Genomic DNA, 23867 nt, shown 5'->3' on the forward strand with positions numbered 1-23867 from the left:
ATACACACAGCACCACCACCACTACCATCATCATCATCATACACACAGCACCACCACCACCACCATCATCATCACACACACAGCACCACCACCACTACCATCATCATCATCATACACACAGCACCACCACCACTACCACCATCATCATCATCATACGCACAGCACCACCACCACTACCACCATCATCATCATCATACGCACAGCACCACCACTACCACCATCATCATCATACACACAGCACCACCACCACTACCACCATCATCATCATACACACAGCACCACGACTACCACCATCATCATCATACACACAGCATGACCACCACTACCACCATCATCATCATACACACAGCTTCACCACCACTACCACTACCATCATCATACACACAGCACCACCACTACCACCATCATCATCATACACACAGCTTCACCACCACTACCACCATCGTCATCATACACACAGCACCACCACCACTACCACCATCATCATCATACACACAGCACCACTACCACCATCATCATCATCATACACACAGCACCACCACCACTACCACCATCATCATCATACACACAGCACCACCACCACTACCATCATCATCATACACACAGCTTCACCACCACCACCACCATCATCATCATACACACAGCACCACCACCACTACCATCATCATCATCATCATACACACAGCACCACCACCACTACCATCATCATCATCATCATACACACAGCACCACCACCACCATCATACACACAGCATCACCACCACTACCATCATCATCATCATACACATAGCACCACCACCACTACCATCATCATCATCATACACACAGCACCACCACTACCACCATGATCATCATACACACAGCACCACCACCACTACCACCATCATCATCATACACACAGCACCACTACCACCATCACCATCATACACACAGCACCACTACCACCATCATCATCAAACACACAGCTTCACCACCACTACCACCATCATCATTATACACACAACACCACTACCACTATCATCATCATACACACAGCACCACCACTACCACCATCATCATCATACACACATCACCACTACCACCATCATCATCATACACACAGCCACAACCACCACTACCACCATCATAATCATACACACAGCACCACCACCACTACCACCATCATCATCATACACACAGCACCACCACTACCACCATCATCATAACACAGCACCACCACCACTACCACCATCATCATCATACACACAGATTCACCACCACTACCACCATCATCATCATACACACAGCACCACCACCACTACCACCATCATCATCATACACACAGCATCACCACCACTACCACCATCATCATCATACATACAGCTTCACCACCACTACCACCATCATCATCATCATACACACAGCCACCACTACCACCATCATCATCATACACACAGCACCACCACCACTACCACCATCATCATCATACACACAGCACCACCACCACTACCACCATCATCATCATACACACAGCACCACCACCACTACCACCATCATCATCATACACACAGCCTCACCACCACTACGACCACCATCCTCATACACACAGCACCACCACCACTACTACCATCATCATCATACACACAGCATCACCACCACTACCACCACCATCATCATACACACAGCACCACCACCACTACCACCATCATCATCATACACACAGCACCACCACCACTACCACCATCATCATCATACAGACAGCATCACCACCACTACCACCATCATCATACACACAGCCTCACCACCACTACCACCATCGTCATCATACACACAGCACCACCACCACTACCACCACCATCATCATACACACAGCACCACTACCACCATCATCATCATACACACAGCACCACCACCACTACCACCATCATCATACACACAGCATCACCACCACTACCACCATCATCATCATACACACAGCATCACCACCAGTACCACCATCATCATCATACACACAGCTTCACAACTACCACCATCATCATCATACACACAGCCTCGCCACCACTACCACCATCATCATCATTCACACAGCACCACCACCACTACCACCATCATCATCATACACACAGCTTCACCACCACTACCACCATCATCATCATACACACAGCACCACCACTACCACTACCATCATCATACACACAGCTTCACCACCACTACCACCATCATCATCATACACACAGCACCACCACTACCACCATCATCATCATACACACAGCTTCACCACCACTACCACCATCATCATCATACACACAGCACCACCACCACTACCACCATCATCATCATACACACAGCACCACCACCACTACCACCATCGTCATCATTCACACAGCTTCACCACCACCACCATCGTCATCGTACACACAGCACCACCACCACTACCACCATCATCATCATACACACAGCTTCACCACCACTACCATCATCATCATCATACACACAGCACCACCACCACTACCACCATCATCATCATACACACAGCACCACCACCATCACCACCATCATCATCACCACCACCATCACCATCACCACCATCACCACCATCACCACCACCACCACCATCACCACCATCACCACCACCATCACCACCATCATCACCATCACCACCATCATCATCTTCACCACCACCATCATCATCTTCACCGCCACCATCATCATCTTCACCACCACCATCACCACCACCATCACCACCATCACCATCACCACCATCACCACCACCATCACCACCATCATCACCATCACCACCATCATCATCTTCACCGCCACCATCATCATCTTCACTGCCACCACCACCATCACCACCATCACCACCACCATCACCATCATCACCACCATCACCACCACCATCACCATCATCACCATCATCACCACCATCACCACCATCACCATCACCACCACCATCATCACCACCACCACCATCACCATCACCACCACCATCACCATCATCACCACCACCATCACCACCACCATCATCACCACCATCACCACCACCACCACCATCATCACCACAATGACTGCCATCACCACCATCACCACCATCACCACCATCATCACCACCACCATCATCATCTTCACCACCACGACCACCATCACCATCACCACCATCACCAGCTGCTGCTGCTGCTGCGTCTTGTGCCCAGTTCATGAGTCTCTTCATGATTGGGCTCATCATGGCCAGCTGCACCTACCTGCCTCCCCCCGCGTGGCACGGCCCCGCCAAGAATACGACGCCAGCGCTGCACACGCCGCACACCAGCCTCAAGGGCAGGATCGTGCACACAGGTTAGTGTCTCCCCGTGTGTCTGTGTGTGTGTCTGTTTGTGTGTGTGTGTCTCTGTGTGTGTGTCTGTGTGTCTGTGGTGTGTGGTGTGTCTGTGTGTGTGTGGTGTGTCTCTGTGTGTGTGGTGTGTGTGTTGTGTGTGGTGTGTGTGTGTGTGTCTGTGTGTGTGTGTGTCTCTGTGTGTGTGTCTGTGTGTGTGTGTGTGTGGTGTGTCTCTGTGTGTGTGTGTGTGTGTGTGTCTGTGTGTGTGTGGTGTGTCTGTGTGTGTGTGTGTTGTGTGTGGTGTGTGTCTGTGTGTGTGTTTGTGTGTGGTGTGTCTGTGTGTGGTGTGTGTGTCTGTGTGTGTGTGTGTTTCCCTGTCTGTATGTGTGTGTGTCTGTGCGTGTGTCTGTGTGTGTGTCTTCCCGTGTGTCTGTGTGTGTGTGTGTGTTTGTGTGTGTCTGTGTGTGTGCGTGTGGTGTGTGTCTGTGTGTGTGCGTGTGGTGTGTGTCTGTGTGTGTGCGTGTGGTGTGTGTCAATGTGTGTCTGTGTGGGTGGTGTGTGTGCATGTGGTGTGTGTTGGTGTGTGTGTTTGTGTGTGGTGTGCATGTGTGTGTCTCTGTGTGTGTGCATGTGTGTGTCTGTGTGTCTGTGTGTCTGTGTGTCTGTGTGTGTGTGTGTTTCCCTGTCTGTATGTGTGTGTGTCTGTGCGTCTCCCCGTGTGTGTGTTTGTCTGTGTGCGTGTGTGTCTCCCTGTGTGTGTGTGTCTGTGTGTGTGTGTGTGTCTCCCTTTGCGTGTCTCTCTCCCTGTGTGTGTGTGTCTCCCTGTGTGTGTGTGTGTCTCCCTGTCTGTGTGTGTCTCCCTGTCTGTGTGTGTATCTCCCTGTCTGTGTGTGTGTCTCCCTGTGTGTGTCTCCCTGTGTCTGTGTGTCTCCCTGTGTCTGTGTGTCTCCCTGTGTCTGTGTGTGTGTGTGTCTCTCTCTGTGTGTGTGTGTCTCTCTCTCTGTGTGTATGTGTGTCTCTCTGTGTGTGTGTCTCTCTCTGTGTGCGTGTCTCTTTGTGTGTGTGTGTGTGTGTCTCCCCGTGTGTGTGTCTGTGTGTGTGTGTCTCTCCCTGTGTGTGCGTGTGTCTCTCTGTGTGCGGTGTGTGTGCGGTGTGTGTGTCTGTGTGTGTGTGTCTCCCTGTGCGTCTCTCCCCTCATCTCCCCCTCATCTCCCCTCATCTCCCCCCCCCTCATCTCCCCGCGTGTCTCAGCGCGCACGCTCTGGGAGATCTCGCGTGGCGACGCCGCCGTGTCTCCCAGCCCCCCCGCGACCCCCCAGGGGCCCCCCCCCACGGGCTCCCCCCAGGGGCCCCCCACTCCGGCGGGGGGGGGCCCCCCACGCGTCTCCTCCGCCTGGTCTCGCCGCCTGTCGGGGTGTCTGGGAGTGTTCGACTGGAGCCTGTGGCGGCTGCCCTCCTACTGCACGTGGGCTCTGGGGGTGCCACTTGCCCTCTTCGGATACTTTGTGCCATACGTGCACCTGGTCAGTCGGAGTCCCCCGTGTCCACCGTCCCCCGTGTCCACCATCCCCCGTGTCCACCATCCCCCGTGTCCACCATCCCCCGTGTCCACCATCCCCCGTATCCGCTACTCCCCGTATCCGCCATCCCCCGTATCCGCTACTCCCCGTATCCGCTACCTCATGTACATCACCCCCGTATCCACCATCCCCCGTATCCGCCATCCCCCGTATCCGCCATCCCCCGTATCCGCCATCCCCCGTATCCACCATCCCCTATATCCGCCACTGCTGTGTCCGCTACCTCGTATACACGACCTCATGTACATCACCCCCGTATCCACCATCCCCCGTATCCACCATCCCCCGTATCCGCCATCCCCCGTATCCACCATCCCCCGTATCCGCCATCCCCCGTATCCACTATCTCGTGTACATTATTCCCATATCCGCCATCCCCCATATCCGGCCGTGTACGGGTACCCGTTTGCGACCCTGGTGCGGCCGGGTACGGGTAGGCCGTGAGTCACTGGTGAGTCGCCGTTTGTCACTCATTTCCCAACGTCTTGTCTCTTCTCACAACTCAAGTTCCTAGAATCAACCCACCCGCGCCTGCAACGTGGCTTCATCCCAGAGGTCGCAATCAGGTACCCGATACCCGGACCCTACCCGTACCCTACCCGTACCCTACCCGTACCCGGCCGGGTAGGGTACGGGTACGGCCGGGTACGGGTACGGGTACCCGTTTGCGACCCTGGTGCGGCCGGGTATGGTACGGGTAAGGATTCAAAACCCGTTTGCGACCTCTGGTGTGTTGCCACAGCTGTGGCTGCAGGGTTTTGGTGGTCCATGTTGTTCATGTCGTTTCTTGTGATAATTCGGTCACAGTTCCTATGATCACTGTTACATTGATTTATGGCTTAATTTTGGTGGTTTCGATCACGTTTCTCGTGGTTTGGCCATGTTTGTGTTGTTGTAGTGCGGAGTTAGATGGCCTTAATCTAAGTTATATTATAATTGTTTTTTTACCCTTCTATCTGGCAACAAAACTGACACCTTTTTTACAAGGAGTCATGTTTGCATTGACCACAATACCTGCAGTCGTAATGCAAACAAAAAACATAACTCTGATAATGTGTCCTTGAAGTTGATTGGTCCACACCCGAGACAGCTTTTCTTAGAGCCTAGTCTCACTTGGTGTTGGACCAGATGACGCCAAAAGGCGCACAACTCAAAGACAATGCACCATCAGAGTATGAGAGCTCAGGGTAAAGCATTTACACCATTTGGCCATGTTTGTGTTGTTGTAATACAGAGTTATACTGATGGCCTAAATCTAAGTTGTGGTTGTTGTTGTTTGACTTGCATCCCACTGGGATTTTTGCACACAGCAATTTAAGATTTTTCGATTTGAAGCTTGCGTGACTACAGGGATTCATCTTCTTGGTTCTTTCGGTAAAGTCGCGTAGAAGGGAAATAATAAAATAATAAAACATAATAAAATACAATTCTCACGACGTTTTGGCCACAACGCAAGCAGCCGTCCTCAGGTGAAGAACAGGTCTGTCAGAAAGACAGCGTCTGAAAGACAGCGTCTCATTCAGACGCTGTCTTTCTGACAGACCTGTTCTTCACCTGAGGACGGCTGCTTGCGTTGTGGCCGAAACGTCGTGAGAATAATTTTATTTTTATTATTTTATTATTTCACTTGAAGATGTTTTCTTGTTCGTGTTTTAGTTTTTTTGTTTGTTGCATTTGCACCCGATTCAAGAGCCGCTGCTGCTGCTGCTGCTCCCAGCCACATTCACCAACCAGTCTGTTACAGGTTCCACTAGACCAGGGGTCGGCAACCTACGGCTCCGGAGCCGCATGCGGCTCTTTGCGGGCTGCTTCTTGACAATATGTACGCGAGTACAGTATGTACTCAGATGCATTGCGGCTCTTGAAATACTGAATTTTGTACCGAATTGGAAAGAAATGGCTCTTCTTGTTATTTTGGTTGCCGACCCCTGCACTAGACGGAGGAGATGTATCTTTTAATTTGGAGCTTTCGTGACTGCAGGAATTATTCTTTGGTTCTTTCGGTAAAGTCACGTATAAAGATAAAATATTAAATTAAATTAAATACTAGCATACGACGTTTGGATTGCAACACAAGCAATCATCGTCAGGTATAGATTAAGTAGAAACACAAATCTAGCAGACTTAGAAATGTAATGTAATACAAAACTGTTATGTTATCCGACTCTGTTGTAGTAGTGTATAGTGTAGTGTAGTAGTGTATTGTAGTGTATAGTGTAGTGTATAGTGTATAGTGTAGTGTATAGTGTAGTGTATAGTGTAGTGTATAGTGTAGTGTAGTAGTGTGTAGTGTGTAGTGTAGTAGTGTAGTGTATAGTGTAGTAGTGTAGTGTGTAGTGTAGTAGTGTATAGGTAGGGTGTTGACCGTTATGTTATCCGACTCTCTGTTGTATTACATTACATTTCTAAGTTCACTAGATTCGTGTTTCTATTTCATTTATACCTGACGACGATTGCTTGCGTTGCAATCGAAACGTCGTCGTATGCTAGTATTTAATTTATTTATTATTTTATCTTCATACGTCACTTTACTATGACTAATTGGGAATGGGACGCAAGCGTAGGATTGATCACCCTGTCGCTGGCCGCCTTTGGGGAGGGGGTGTATCGTGAGAAAGGCCGAAACACCCTGGGATCCAAAGGTTCACTACTGACGATGCGCTCCCCAAATTTCACCAGGCTCGCTGTTCATGAACTCTTGGAAGTGCTTGCACAAAGGATGGTACCATCTCATTCTAGATTTGAAGCTTTCGTGACTGCAATGATTCATATTCGTAGGTTTTTTCGGTAAAGTCACCAGGTAGGTAAAAACATAAAAAAGTAAAATAAAATAGAAATCGCGACGTTTCGGAGGCAACACAAGCTTCCGTCTTCAGGTGGAACCGTCACAGTAAATGAGAGATTGCAAGAGCTACCACTCCGTTTATATAATGGTTATATAAACGGAGTGGTAGCTCTTGCAATCTCTCATTTACTTGATACAGCAGCTGTCGTGGCTGTGACGGTTCCACCTGAAGACGGAAGCTTGTGTTGCCTCCGAAACGTCGTGATTTTTATTTTATTTTATTTTACTTTATTATGTTTTTACCTACGTGACTTTACCGAAACAACCTAAGAATATAGTACCATCTCATCCTGTGTTTTTTTGGAATACCGAAAGAACCAATGAATAAGGGATGTATCTTTGTGTTTGTGCGTCAGATGAAGCATGTGGAGGAGAGGTTTCCCAAGGAACAGGGGGAGATCCTTCTCATCTGCATCGGGGTCACCTCCGGCGTGGGTCGCCTGGTGTCCGGCCGCGTGGTCGATCTCATTCCTGGGGTGAACAAAGTCTTCATGCAGGTGATCATCATCATCAACATCATCATCATCATCAACATTGTAATCAACATCATCATTAACATTGTCATCAACATCATCATTAACATCATCATCAACATCATTATCATCATCAACATCATTATCATCATCATCATCAACATCACCACCACCAACATCACCATCATCAACATCATCATCATCATCAACATCACCATCATCACCATCATCAACATCATCATCATCATCAACATCACCATCATCACCATCATCACCACCACTACCATCATCATCACCATCATCACCACCACTACCATCATCAACATCACCACCACCATCATCACCATCATCAACATCACCACCACCATCATCACCATCATCAACATCACCATCACCACCATCAACATCACCATCACCACCATCATCAACATCACCATCATCAACATCACCATCATCAACATCACCACCATTACCATCATCAACAACACCATCATCAACATCACCACCACTACCACCATCATCATCACCACCATCATCACCATCATCAACATCACCACCATCATCATGATCCCCTCTCTCTCTTACGCACAACAACAACAACCGCCATTCGCCACGAAGTGGCGGTGACGTCACCACGACGCTTGTGCCAGGCAATGTGCACCTTGAGGCTACCACGTGAAGTGTCGAACGCCCGCTGGCAGGAGGTCACGGGGCAGACCCAGCAGGTGCCACAGGTCGACTGACCGAGATGACCGAGATGACTGGCTGATGCGCCACCTGTGCCCCCTACTGTACCAACAATGCTGTGCTTTAGCCACCCGGCGCTCCGCTCGTTGTTGTGAGCGTCGCTCCTCCGCCCTCCGTTGTTGTTGGAGGGCGACTGCCTCCAACTGCCCAGTAGCGTCCTTCACGAGCCTCCTCCACAGAGGCCGATCTTGACACCGCTGGTACCAGTCATCGGCAAGTCCACTCAGCTCCACGTCCTCCTGTACCACGTCACTCCATCTCTTCTCTAGCCCGTGCCGCGCTCGTTTAGCCCCCTCGATCCGGCCGAACAAAAGCTGTTTAGGCATGCGGTGGCTGGGCATGCGGGCTACATGACCCAGCCAACGCAGCCTTGCCTGCCGGAGGAGCTCACGCACACATGCACACACGCATGCCTTCGCCACCAAAACGTAATCGATGTTTGTTGTTGTTGGGTTTAGTTTGTTGTGCGAGTATGTGTGTGTGTGTCACTGTGTGTGTCACTGTGTGTGTGTGTCACTGTGTGTGTCACTGTGTGTGTGTGTCACTGTGTGTGCCACTGTGTGTGTGTCACTGTGTGTGTGTGTCACTGTGTATCACTGTGTGTGTGTGCGTCACTGTGTGTGTGCGTCACTGTGTGTGTCACTGTGTGTGTGTGTCACTGTGTTTGTGTATCACTGTGTGTGTGTATCACTGTGTGTCACTGTGTGTGTGTGTGTCACTGTGTGTGTGTGTGTGTATCACTGTGTGTCACTGTGTGTGTGTGTCACTGTGTGTGTGTGTGTCACAGCGTCGTGGTGACGTCACCGCCACTTAGTGGCGAATGGCGGTTGTTGTTGTTGTTGTCACTGTGTGTGTGTCACTGTGTGTATCACTGTGTGTGTGTGTCACTGTGTATCACTGTGTGTGTGTCACTGTGTGTGTCACTGTGTGTCACTGTGTGTGTGTCACTGTGTGTGTGTCACTGTGTGTGTGTCACTGTGTGTGTGTCACTGTGTGTGTGTCACTGTGTGTGTGTATCTGTATGTATCACTGTGTGTGTGTCACTGTGTATGTGTCACTGTGTGTAACACTGTGTGTGTCACTGTGTGTAACACGGTGTGTGTGTGTCACTGTGTGTAACACGGTGTGTGTGTGTCACTGTGTGTGTGTGTGTCACTGTGTGTGTGTGTGTGTGTAACTGTGTGTGTGTGTGTCACTGTGTGTGTGTGTGTCACTGTGTGTGTATCACTGGCCATGTATCACTGGCCATGTATCACTGGCCATGTATCACTGGCCATGTATCACTGTGTGTGTGTGTATCACTGTGTGTGTGTGTGTCACTGTGTGTGTGTGTGTCACTGTGTGTGTATCACTGTGTGTGTGTGTGTGTCACTGTGTGTGTGTATCACTGTGTGTATGTGTCACTGTGTGCATCTAGGTGATCTCGTTCGTGTTGATGGGCCTGTTCTCCATGCTGCTGCCGCTGTGTCCCACTTGGGCCGCCCTCGTCGCGCTCTGCCTGGCCATGTATCACTGTGTGTGTGTGTCACTGTGTGTGTGTCACTGTGTGTGTCACTGTGTGTATCACTGTGTATGTGCAGGTGATCTCGTTCGTGTTGATGGGCCTGTTCTCCATGCTGCTGCCGCTGTGTCCCGCTTGGGCCGCCCTCATTGCGCTCTGCCTGGCCATGGGCTTCGTGGACGGCTGCTTCATCTGCGTCATGGCCCCCGTGGCCTTCGAGCTGGTGGGGCCCGCGAGCGCCTCGCAGGCCATCGGGGGCCTCCTGGGCCTCATGGCCGTGCCCATGACGGCAGGGCCCCCCATCGCCGGTGAGACAGAGACACCGCCATCGCTGTACACTCGTGTGGAGGTGGTGGTGGTGGTGGTGGTAGTGGTGGTGACGGTGGTGGTAGTGGTGGTGGTGGTGGAGGTGTTGTGGTGGTGGTGTGGTGGTGGTAGTGGTGGTAGTGGTGGTGTTGTGGTGATGGTGGTAGTGGTGGTAGTGGTGATGGTGGTGGTGGTAGTGGTAGTGGTAGTGGTGGTGGTAATGGTGGTGGTGGTAGTGGTGGTGGTAGTGGTGGTGGTGGTAGTGGTGGTGGTAGTGGTGGTGGTGGTAGTGGTGTTGGTGGTGATATTGGTGGTAGTGGTGGTGGTGGTAATGGTGGTGGTATTGGTGGTAGTGGTGGTGGTGGTGGTGGTGATGATGGTAGTGGTAGTGGTGGTAATGGTAGTGGTGATGGTGGTAGTAGTGGTGGTAATGGTAGTGGTGATGGGGGTGGTAGTGGTGGTAGTTGTGGTCGTGGTGGTGGTGGTAGTGGTGGTGGTGGTGATGATGGTAGTGGTAGTGGTGGTAATGGTAGTGGTAGTGGTGGTAATGGTAGTGGTGATGGTGGTGGTAGTGGTGGTGGTGGTGATGATGGTAGTGGTGGTGATGATGGTAGTGGTAGTGGTGGTAATGGTAGTGGTGATGGTGGTAGTAGTGGTGGTGGTGGTAGTGGTGGTAGTAGTGGTTGTGGTGGTAGTTGTGGTGGTGGTAATGATGGTAGTGGTAGTTGTAGTGGCAGTGATGATGGTAGTGGTAGTGGTGGTTGATGGTGATGGTGATGATGGTGGTCGTCGTGTTGGAGGTAGTGGTGGTAGTAGTGGTTATGGTGGTGGTGATGATGATGATGATGGTAGTAGTGGTAATGGTAGTGGTGATGGTGGTGGTAGTAGTGGTAGTTGTGGTGGTGGTAATGATGGTAGTGGTAGTCGTAGTGGTAATGGTAGTGGTAGTGGTGGTAATGGTGATGGTGGTGGTAGTGGTTGTGGTGGTGTGTTTTGGGAATGTTTGCACGTGTGTGTCTATGTGTGTGTAAGTGTGTGTATGTGTGGACGTCTCTGTCTGTGTGTGTACGTCTGTTTGTTTGTGTCTGTGTGTGTGTGTGTGTACACGTCCGTGTGTGTGTGTGTCTGTGTGTGTATGTCTGTCCTGCACAGATGCCATATTTTCTGTCCGTCTGCTACAGCAGAGGTGTAGGGAATTCCAACAAGAGCTACATCTCTGCTTTATTGACCTGGTCAAGGCCTATGATAACATCAGTAGGCCTGGGCTCTGGGTTGTTCTTCGTGCTTTTGAAGTCCCTGACCCTCTGCTCACAATCATTAAGGACCTTCATGATGGTGAGCGGGCCCGGGTAAAACTACATGGCCGGGAGTCGGAGCCATTCCCTGTTCACCTTGGGGTGCGACAGGGATGTCCTCTGGCTCCCAAATAATTTAACATCTATTTTGACCACGTAGTTCGTGAAGCCTTCGATTGCTGTATTGAAGGAATTTCCATCTGGTACAGATACAATGGGAGGCTGATCACTACCCGGGTGCGGTCAAGGGATGGATCCCTATTAGTCAGCCACGTTATGTATGCCGATGATCTGGTGATTGCTGCTCACTCAGAGGAGGATTTCGAGGTGCTGCTGCTGAACCTGGAGCTTGCCACCAAGAGGGTGGGGCCTTACCATCAGCCCCACCAAAACTAAGCACCTGCCTGGATGTTTTATGCCATCGGAAACTCCACCTCCTCACCTCCCCATTGGTGATGGGCAGTAGTGGAGAGAGTGGAGAGTTTCCCATACCTGGGCAGTGTGCTTATAACCGGCTCCGGTTTAACAGCAGAGGTGTCACTCTGAATCAGTCGAGCGGCAATATCTTTTCATCGGTTGCGTAACGCTGTGTGGAAGCTACCTGGTCTGTCGATCCACACGAAGCTGCGGGTCTTCTCAGCCACAGTCATTCCCTCCCTTCTCTAAGCTGGCGAAACGTGGACCCCCCTAATGGAGCATCTTCGCCGGTTAGAAACATTTAGGCTGGCCTGCCTACGATCCATCCTGGGTTTAACCTGCAGGCTGGATTGTGTGAGGAGCTCACAAATCCTTGAAAGATCTGGGCAAAGTCCCATCGGTGAGCTCCACCGGCAGGCAAGGCTGCGTTGGCTGGGTCATGTAGCCCGCATGCCCAGCCACCGCATGCCTAAACAGCTTTTGTTCGGCCGGATCGAGGGGGCTAAACAGGCGCGGCACGGGCTAGAGAAGAGATGGAGTGACGTGGTACAGGAGGACGTAGAGCTGCGTGGATTTGCCGATGACTGGTACCAGCGGTGTCAAGATCGGCCTCTGTGGAGGAGGCTCGTGAAGGACGCTACTGGGCAGTTGGAGGCAGTCGCCCTCCAACAACAACGGAGGGCGGAGGAGCGACGCTCACAACAACGAGCGGAGCGCCGGGTGGCTAAAGCACAGCAAGTTGGCAGAGTAGGGGCACAGGTGGTGCATCAGCCAGTCATCTCGGTCATCTCAGTCAGTCGACCCGTGGCACCTGCTGGGTCTGTCCCGTGACCTCCTGCCAGCGGGCATTCGACACTTCACGTGGCTTGGCACAGGTGATAGTGGTCATGGTGGTGGTAGTGGTGGTGGCAGTAGTGGCTCTGTATGGTGCGAAATAATTTGAACATCAAGTCCGCTGCGATCGGTATTGATGAGCTGCTTCTGTGTGCCTCGTATACTCACCCCGCTCACCCACCCCGCTCACCCACCCCGCTCACCCACCCCGCTCACTCCCCTCACCCCCCTCACCCCCCTCACCCACCCCGCTCACCCCACTCACCCACCCCGCTCACCCACCACCCTCACCCCGCTCACCCACCCCGCTCACCCCCCCCCCGCTCACCCCCCTCACCCACCTCACCCCCCTCACCCCCCTCACCCCGCTCACCCCCCTCACCCCCCTCGTACCCCTCACCCCCCTCACCCCGCTCACCCAAGGCATCCTGCGTGACCGCCTGGGCTCGTACGACATCGCCTTCTACCTGGCCGGCGTGCCTCCGCTCCTGGGTGCCATGGTGCTGAGCTCCGTGCCGTGGTTTCACAACCGCCACCGCCGCCGCCTCCGCCGCCCAAGCCGGGGGGACGACGCTGGGACCGGCGGGACGACGCTTGTCGCCCTCCTGCGCGCCGACGACGTGGAAGACCCGGAGCTGGATCACAACGAGAACCCGGAGCGCCGTCCCGACGACGAGAGGGGGGGAGGGAGCGGCGGTGCACCCGGGGAGATTCTGCGATTGGTCGGGAGCCGGGAGCCGGATTCGGATCCCGATCCGGATTGTGGAGGGAAACCCGCTCCGGGTCTTGCCGGCGACGAGGAGGAGGAGGATGAAGATCTGGCGCCGGATCGGAGCTCGGAGCCGGTTCTTGAAAAGAGCCGGGAACTGGACTTCAAGGGAGATCCTCAAACGGATCAAAACCCGGCGCCGGATCGGAGCCCGGAGCCGGTGCTTGAAGAGAGCCGGGAACCGGACTTCAAGGGAGATTCTCAAACGGATCAAAACCCGGTGCAGGATCGGAGCCCGGAGCCGGTGCTTGAAGAGAGCCGGGAACCGGACTTCAAGGGAGATTCTCAAACGGATCAAAACCCGGTGCAGGATCGGAGCCCGGAGCCGGTGCTTGAAGAGAGCCGGGAACTGGACTTCAAGGGAGATTCTCAAACGGATCAAAACCCGGCGCCGGATCGGAGCTCGGAGCCAGTTCGTGAAGAGAGCCGGGAACCGGACTTCAAGGGAGATTCTCAAACGGATCAAAACCCGGCGCCGGATCGGAGCCCGGAGCCGGTGCTTGAAGAGAGCCGGGAACTGGACTTCAAGGGAGATTCTCAAACGGATCAAAACCCGGTGCCGGATCGGAGCCCGGAACCGGTGCTTGAAGAGAGCCGGGAACTGGACTTCAAGGGAGATTCTCAAACGGATCAAAACCCGGCGCCGGATCATAAAGGGAACCCGCCATCTGATGGGGAGCCAGCATCGGATTGTGAGGAAAACCAGGTGCCGGATGGGAATCATCCAGAAGTGGGCGAAAACCCGGAGCGCGAGGGAAACAGGCGACGGATTGATGAAAGCCCGGCATTGGATCGCGAAGGGAATTCGGAACCGGATCAAATCCCGGAGCCAGACCTCAAAGAGAACGTGGACCTGGAGGGCGGCGCAGATGCGAGGACTCCGGATCGCTCGCTCAGGGTTTGAAGAGACGGTGAAATCCGGAGATCCAGAGGCCAGTCGATTAAACTAAACAACTATCTTCATTTTTTATTTTACCAGGGCGTAAGGAGCTAACCTGAGCTCCTGTCTTCTTGGTTCTTTCGGTGAAGTCACGTAGAAGGGAAGTAATAAAGTAATAAAAATAAAACATGATGTTTTATTACGTAGAAGGGAAATAATAAAATAATAAAAATTAAACATGATGTTTTATTACGTAGAAGGGAAATAATAAAATAATACAAATAAAACAACATTTTATTACGTAGAAGGGAAATAATAAAATAATAAAAATAAGACATTATATTTTATTACGTAGAAGGGAAAAAATAAAATAATAAACTTTAAACATTATACAATATAAAACATAATAAAATATTGTTTTATTTTTATTATTTTATTATTTCCCTTCTACGTGACTTTACCGAAAGAACCAAGAAGATGAATCCATGCTGCAGTCACGAAAGCTTTCAATCGAAACTGAGCTCCTGTGTTTAGCTCCTTTTGTCAGAGCCGGCCTGCCCATCGCAAATGATGGCAACTCAACCACGTGATGGCTCCTATCATCATCATAATCACGTGGGCATTCATTGCAGCAGCCACACACTCGAAACGCGTGATGACATTTATCCTAAATGTGGAGGCAGAAAAGCCACAGGACCTTGACAAACATTCACGTGTACCACCACCAGGGGGCGAGAGAGACACAGACTCCAAATACGCAGAAGGCGTCAGGGTCCGGGATCGAACCCACGACCTCCTGCGTACCAGGCGAGGTAGTCAACATCTCCTAGCCACTGTGGTGTCTGGGTCTGGATCGAACGCACGACCCCCTGCGTACCAGGTGAGGTAGTCAACATCTCCTAGCCACTGTGGTGTCTGGGTCTGGATCGAACCTACGACCTCCTGCGTACCAGGCGAGGTAGTCAACATCTCCTAGCCACTGTGGTGTCTGGGTCTGGATCGAACGCACGACCTCCTGCGTACCAGGCGAGGTAGTCAACATCTCCTAGCCACTGTGGTGTCTGGGTCTGGATCGAACGCACGACCTCCTGCGTACCAGGCGAGGTAGTCAACATCTCCTAGCCACTGTGGAGTCTGGGTCAGGATCGAACCCACGACCTCCTGCGTACCAGGCGAGGTAGTCAACATCTCCTAGCCACTGTGGCGTCAGGGTCCGGGATCGAACGCACGACCTCCTGCGTACCAGGCGAGGTAGTCAACATCTCCTAGTCACTGTGGTGTCTGGGTCTGGATCGAACCCACGACCTCCTGCACACTAGGCGAGGTGGTCAACTTCTCCTAGCCACCGTGACGTCAGGTTTACAAGTCTGTGTCGGAGTAAAAGAAACACAAAAAATCAAAACGTGAAACGGAAGACACGTGTTCATGGCGTTGATTCTAAATGTGAAAAAGCGGATCGCCCGGGGAAGAATCCTCGCGACCACGGAGAGAGAGAGAGAGAGAGACACCGCAAACTCCAAATTTCCAGCAGCAGGCATCAGGGTCGGGATCGAAACCACGACCTCCTGTGTACCAGGCGAGGTCGTCAACATCTCCTAGCCACTGTGGCATCAGGGTCGGGATCGAACCCACGACCTCCTGTGTACCAGGCGAGGTCGTCAACATCTCCTAGCCACTGTGGCATCAGGGTCGGGATCGAAACCACGACCTCCTGTGTACCAGGCGAGGTCGTCAACATCTCCTAGCCACTGTGGCATCAGGGTCGGGATCGAACCCACGACCTCCTGCGTACCAGGCGAGGTCGTCAACATCTCCTAGCCACCGTGATGTCAGGTTTACAAGTCACCCCTGGAATCTCTGGGTCTCTTTCGAGGGTCAAGCAGAACGCCTGGTCCACTATGAGCGTCCAATCACTGCCTTGGATCTGGAATCAAAGGCAGCTGTTCTGTGGTATTGTATTGATAGTTGTGCCTGTTTGGGTAATTGTGGTATGTGTTGTATTGTGGTGAAGTGTTCTATTGTTGTGTGGCGTTTGTATTGTTGTGTGGCGTTGCATTGTTGTATTGTATTGTTGTGGTATTGCATTGTTGTGGTATTGCATTGTTGTTGTATTGCATTGTTGTGGTATTGCATTGTTGTTGTATTGCATTGTTGTGGTATTGTATTGTTGTGGTATTGCATTGTTGTGGTATTGCATTGTTGTGCTATTGTATTGTTGTGTTGTATTGTTGTGGTATTGCATTGTTGTGGTATTGTATTGTGTTGCATTGTATTGTTGTGGTGTTTGTTAAAAATGATCGATACAAAAAGTAGATTTTTTCTTCTCAGGAGTAGTACGGTAGGATGCAGACACAAAATAATTTCCGATGTAATCATGAATCGTTATTTGTATGAACAAAATAACGTTTCCCATTTGTGTCATTATGAGCTACAACCTATAACCCCAATGAAGCCCTCGTATATCGCTCGTATGGAAGAAATACAGAGACTCCTCTACGTATGAACGACTTAGTAGTGTAGTGCATAGTGTAGAGTGTAGTGTAGTGTGTAGTGTAGTGCGTAGTGTATAGTGTAGTACATAGTGTAGTGTATTGTAGTGTATAGTGTAGTGTAGTGTGTAGTGTAGTGCGTAGTGTATAGTGTGGTGTATAGTGTAGTGTATTGTAGTGTATAGTAGTGTATAGTGTAGTGCATAGTGTAGTGTGTAGTGTAGTGTGTAGTGTAGTGTGTAGTGTAGTGTGTAGTGCATAGTGTGTAGTGTAGTGCGTAGTGTATAGTGTATAGTGTAGTGTATAGTGTAGTGTATTGTAGTGTAGTGTGTAGTATAGTGTAGTGTGTAGTGGCGTGCTTGCATAGAGCCCATTGTGTAGTATAGTGTTGTTTATAGTAGTCAGTAGTGTAGTGTATAGTGTAGTGTATAGTGTAGTGTGTAATGTAGTGTATAGTGTAGTATGTAGTGTAGTGTGCAGTGTAGTGTGCAGTGTAGTGTGTAATGTAGTGTGTAGTGTAGTATGTAGTGTATAGTGTAGTATGTAGTGTAGTGTGCAGTGTAGTGTGTAGTGTAGTGTGGTGGCTCCGTAGATCTCAATGTATTCGCTTACCGACCATTCCCCTGTTAACGACGGCCTGTTGTAGGTGCAGTAAATATTAACTAATGCATCGATCAACCACGTTTCTTTGAAATAGCATGTGTTCATACTGTTGTTAATATATATATATTTGTGTATGAACATTCATTGTTCAAATATTACGAATAATGTTTTAGTTTTTTTTGCGCGTGAAAAAGGAGGTAACCTCCGATTGCTACCGGAGAGAATTACGCCTTCAAACGTGCATTTCCAATTACTCGCTTAACGACCAAAATCACTTCATGTCCGGCTTCGTGGAGCCAATCGCCGTGGTTGAGAGAGGTGCTCTCTTGTTCAAGATAACACTGTACCAAAACTATACCTCGATGTGCACTGTACACAAGGCGCATCATGCACGGGAGGGCACTTACACGGACAGTGTGCGTGCACTGTACACAAGGCACTTACTGTACAAGGCACTTACTGTACAAGGCACTTACTGTACAAGGCACTTGCTGTGCAAGGCACTTGCTGTACAAAGGACTGCCCGCCGCACGGATACGCGCCGTACAAAACCGCGCTGTATATATTCTATGAACTCTACAAGGCGATTGTAATCGATTCGGGCGTTTTTTTTCCCTCTCTCCCGTCGGAGTGTACCTAGAGGGAGACCGGTCCGATCTGATTTGCAGCTGCTAAACAGCAAACGTACCTCAGTGGTGGTGCTGGTGGTCGTTGTTGTACCTCAGTAGGTGTGTGTGTGTGTCTTGTGGTGTGTGGTCAACATTGCCACTGGGGAGACAAAGGTGGCCGGGCGTGGTGCTGGCCACCAACCTCCGCCTGTGCCGTGCCGGGCTTAATAGGTGCTCGCTAACAGCACTTGCCCCAACAGTCTGTTAAGGGCTACAACGGGGTGGGGGGTGATCTTTGTCTCTTGTAAGCCTGAGCATCCGCAGAGACCTATTGCGTCTGAGCGAGGGGGAAACGCTCGATCCCATGCAGACGAGAATAGGTGGGAGCGGCAGAGGCCCCGAGTTAAAAAGTGACTGCATCGCGGACGCCGTGAGGTTCCGTTGAAGGCTCGACGCGATAAACGATCGGAGAGATCGCTCAAAACTGAGCGCTTCTCGAAACAATTTCGGTCCGTCACTCTTTCGATTTGTAACGAACGACTTTACTCGCTGACGGATCGACAAAGACCCCCCCCCCCTCCCGTGCTCGGTGATGATAAAAATGTCCTGGCACCCGCCCGGGCAGCGCTAAACTCGGCCCACTAAGTGGATGTCAGCAGAGCGACAGCCAATCTGACGTCAGTCAAACTCCGCCCAACCGTTGTCAAGATATGGCAACTACTGTGCTGTAGAGGAGAATCGTGTGGATTTCGTTTTCACCGGAGCAGCACATTTCTTCGGCTTAAGCACGACGGGAGAGATCAAATACCTCGCCTGGTATGCAGGAGGGTCGTGGGTTCGGTCCCGAACCTGATGCCTGCTGTATATTTGGAGTTTGCGTGTCTCTCGCCCCGTGGCCGTGTGGATTTTTCCCCTCCACATTTAGAAACGTGCGTCTAGGGTAGTGATCTGCTGTAAGTTTCCACAAGATGATAAGCCGCCAGTTAAATGAATTTATTTTAGTTCGATTTAAAGCTTTGGTGACTGCAGGGATTCATCTTCTTGGCTCTTTCGGTAAAGTCACGTAGAAGGGAAATAATAAAATAATAAAAATAAAAGATAATAAAATAATATAATAATATAATAAAAATATATACTAATATAATACTTATTTTATTATCTTTTATTTTATTTATTTTATTATCTCCCTTCTACGTGACTTTACCGAAAGAACCAAGAAGATGAATTTATTTTAGTTCAACCTATGGGCCTCTATGTATCTCTATCGGTCTCTATGCATCTCTGTGGGTCTCTATATAAGTGTCTAGAGTTTGTGTCTGCTGCTATGAATTTCTACATGATGATAAGCCCACTTTGTTGATAGCCAGATAGCTTCTGAAGAAGCGCTGCATAGCAGCTTATTGGGCTTTGCTGGTAAAATAAAAACTAGTTTAGTTTATAGTTTAAGTCGATGTGTCTATATGAGTTTCTATGCGTCTCTGTGGCTCTGTGAGCTGTCGTTTGTGATAGCCAGTTCCGCTACAGACCTCAGTGAGAGGGCCTTGTCTTGTTAAAATAAAATGAATTTCGCTCGCAGTTTAATCAGTAGAGTTTAGTTCCCGTCCGATAATCATTTCCCAGAACGACAATGTGATGATAACCGTTTATTTCTGTTTGTTTGTTGGGATCATTAATTTTTCGGGAGGAAATCCGCGATTTTCGTTCATCCGTGTCAACATCTCAGGGGCGCGATGTTCATCGGTCAATCCGCGTAGGCTGATGAACGCGCAGACGGCAGACAACGGGGGACAGTCTTCGCTAGCAAGGGGGGCAACTCCACGTGGGGGTGGTCTTTAGTGTGACCCCCTCTATCTTCAATCCCCCCCCCTCACTCTGACAAGTACACAAACGGGAACGTAATTGTGCCGGTAGACACACACACCGGTGTAGCATAACACAACAACAACAACAGCACACACCGGTGTAGCATAACACAACAACAACACACACCGGTGTAGCATAACACAACAACAACAACACACACAGGTGTAGCATAACACAACAACAACACACACCGGTGTAGCATAACACAACAACAACAACACACACCGGTTTAGCATAACACAACAACAACAACAACACACCGGTGTAGCATAACACAACAACAACAACACACCGGTGTAGCATAACACAACAACAACACACACCGGCTAACTAACCTTACAATCAAGACGGTTGTAATTATGTTAAAGCATTAGAATCGCACAAATCTGTTGATGTGTTGTGAGGGTTTTTTTCTCTCTTCCGATCGCTCTTTTAAAATAATCTGACGGCCGTCACGACATCCAAAGTTCGAAGGTTTTTTGTTGTTGTTTCGTTTGATTTCGGTCCTTTCTGAGGACTTGCCGCTGAACCCCCCAAAAAAATGCAAAGGGATGCAACGTTGACCGTTGATTTGGTTGTCCAGGGAGAAATGCGATGCTGCTGTTCTAGAGCCACCCAACCCCAAAGCCACCGAACCTGACGATGCCGGCGGTATTTTACGCCCCTCGCCATTGCGTGGAACTGCATATTCCTGCATCAGAAGTTGCGCGCTGAGATTCGGAAAGCTACCGTCAAAGAAATGATTGAAGCCGAACGGAGGGAACAGCGGTTGTCTCGGGCCAACGAGTGCAAGCAAATCTTTGCCGCCTTTGGAACAGGGAGGTCAGCCAGCCGCCATTATTGTCATCAGGCTTGGCTGGGCTGCTGTTGTGTGGTGATGAGAATTCGCGTTTTCTGATGTACCGCCACAAACCAGCACCCACCACCATCACCAGCAGCACTCGCCAGCACTCACCAGCATCATCTCCACCATCTCCACCATCTCCACCACCCATCACCAGCCACCAGCATCCACCTCCACTCACCAGCATCATCTCCACCATCTCCACCATCTCCACCACCCATTACCAGCCACCAGCATCCACCTCCACTCACCAGCACCATCTCCACCATCTCCACCACTACCACCATCACCACCACTCACCAGCAACATCTCCACCATCTCCACCACCCATCACCAGCCACCAGCATCCACCTCCACTCACCAGCACCATCTCCACCATCTCCACCACCAGCCACCATCACCATCTACACCATCACCATCTCCACCATCACCCACCATCACCACCACCATCCACCACCACTCACCAGCACCATCTCCACCACTACCACCATCACCACCACTCACCAGCACCATCTCCACCATCTCCACCACCAGCCACCATCACCATCTACACCATCACCATCTCCACCATCACCCACCATCACCACCACCATCCACCACCACTCACCAGCACCATCTCCATCACCAGCCACCATCACCATCTACACCATCACCATCTCCACCATCACCATCTCCACCATCACCCACCATCACCACCACCATCCACCACCACTCACCAGCACCATCTCCACCATCTACACCATCTACACCCACCACCACCCACCATCACCACCAGCCACCAGCATCCACCACCACCCACCATCACCACCAGCATCCACCACCACTCACCAACAACCACCACTCACTGCCGACCGATACCCACTATCACTCATAACTCACCACCACCCACCCTCACTCACCACCACCCACCACCACTTCCACTTCGTTGAACTGCCACCACTTGTGATGGTGTTGTCTGCGTGACCGTACCCCGAGGGTCACGCTTGCAGAAAGCCGATCGGAGAGCAGCAACCAATTTAGAAGATGAAATCATTTCTTACTTTTTTGTACCAACACAAATCGACGGGCAGCGATCGACTTGTCGCGTTTCCGATGGTAGACCAGAGGTCGCAACCGGGTACCCGATACCCGTACCCTACCGGCTACCCGTACCCGGCCGGGTACGGGTAGCCGTTTGTGACCCTGGTGCGGCCGGGTACGGGTACGGGTAGGTCGTGAGCCACTGGTGAGTCACCGTTTGTCACTCATTTCGGGTAGGGTACGGGTAGGAAACGGCTACCTGTACCCGGCCGGGTACGGGTACGGGTACCCATTTGCGACCCTGGTGCGGCCGGGTACGGGTAGGCCGTGAGTCACTGGTGAGTCACCGTTTGTCACTCATTTCGGGTAGGGTACGGGTTGGAAACAGCTACCCGTATCCGACCGGGTACGGGTACCCATTTGCGACCCTGGTGCGGCCGGGTACTGGTACGGGTAAGGAATCAAAACCCGTTTGCGACCTCTGTGGTAGACGCGGCTGTAGTCATTGATCGCGCTGCCGATTGTTTCTGATCGATTCTACAATACGATGGTATCTCTGTCGTCATTGTGGATGGTGGTCACTCGATTGTGTGCCCGATTCGATCTGATAAAGGGCCGTCCATAAATGACGTCACACACCTGGGGTGGGGGGGGGGTGTGTCAGACATTTGTGACGTCGTGTGACGAGCGGGTGGGTGGGGGGTCAAAAATCGTCCAAAATTGCGTGACGTCATTTATGGACTGCCCCTAAGTGCTTTGTATTCGTATAATAATCATTAGTATTGTAGCTGCCGCCATTTTGACGGCGTCTTCATGATTCTATGCAACTGATTGCCCTCCGCTAACTTGATTGCCCACGATGTGATCTGATAAATACTTGCGGTTGTATAATTATTGTAGCCGCTGGTATTTCGACGGCGTTTTGATGATCCTATGCATCCGATTGCAACGCGTCCGATTGTAGCTGTGACGATGGCAATCGAAGCGTGTGGTTGAGGTCTTTGGTTTGGGGGGGGGGGGGGGGTGTCCGATGGGTGTGATGACAATCTGTTGAACTGTGATTTAGTTGGACGACGTTTCATTTCGAGGGGCTGTATCAGCGCGCGGGTCGATGTTGTCTCGACGGATCGTTTTCGTGGGTGTCTGACGGACCGCGATTTGAGTCGAATTGTTGCTGCCAATGTCACTTATGGGGCCGCCGTCCATAAATGACGTCACGCAGACATTTGTGACGATGTGGGACGAAGGGGGGGGGAGGGGGTGGGTTTGAGAAATGTGACGTCACATCAAAATCTTCTTGGTTCTTTCGGTAAAGTCACGTAGAAGGGAAATAATAAAATTGTATTTTATTATGTTTTATTTTTATTATTTTATTATTTCCCTTCTACGTGATGACTTTACCGAAAGAACCAAGAAGATGAATCCCTGCAGTCACGAAAGCTTCCAATCGAAAAGTCCCATCAAAATGCGCAACTCGAAATAAATATAGACAACACGT

General features: G+C 50.8%; 1 protein-coding gene across 1 annotated transcript in view; it reads left to right on the forward strand.

Annotated features, from left to right (window-relative positions):
- Positions 1-22985, forward strand: part of LOC144949944 (monocarboxylate transporter 10-like) — a gene marked incomplete at its 5' end in the record, with an annotated part of 40317 nt that extends 17332 nt beyond the window's left edge. The window contains 5 exons of the mRNA XM_078879934.1: positions 3174-3315; positions 4547-4818; positions 8077-8217; positions 10521-10749; positions 13717-22985. Coding sequence (XP_078736060.1) covers positions 3174-3315; positions 4547-4818; positions 8077-8217; positions 10521-10749; positions 13717-14966 — 2034 coding nt within the window. The remainder of the gene's footprint in view (positions 1-3173; positions 3316-4546; positions 4819-8076; positions 8218-10520; positions 10750-13716) is intronic.
- Positions 22986-23867: the final 882 nt, after the last annotated feature.

The sequence above is a fragment of the Lampetra fluviatilis genome, chromosome 55, assembly GCF_964198595.1.
Source record: "Lampetra fluviatilis chromosome 55, kcLamFluv1.1, whole genome shotgun sequence".
In the NCBI taxonomy this organism is placed as follows: domain Eukaryota; kingdom Metazoa; phylum Chordata; class Hyperoartia; order Petromyzontiformes; family Petromyzontidae; genus Lampetra; species Lampetra fluviatilis.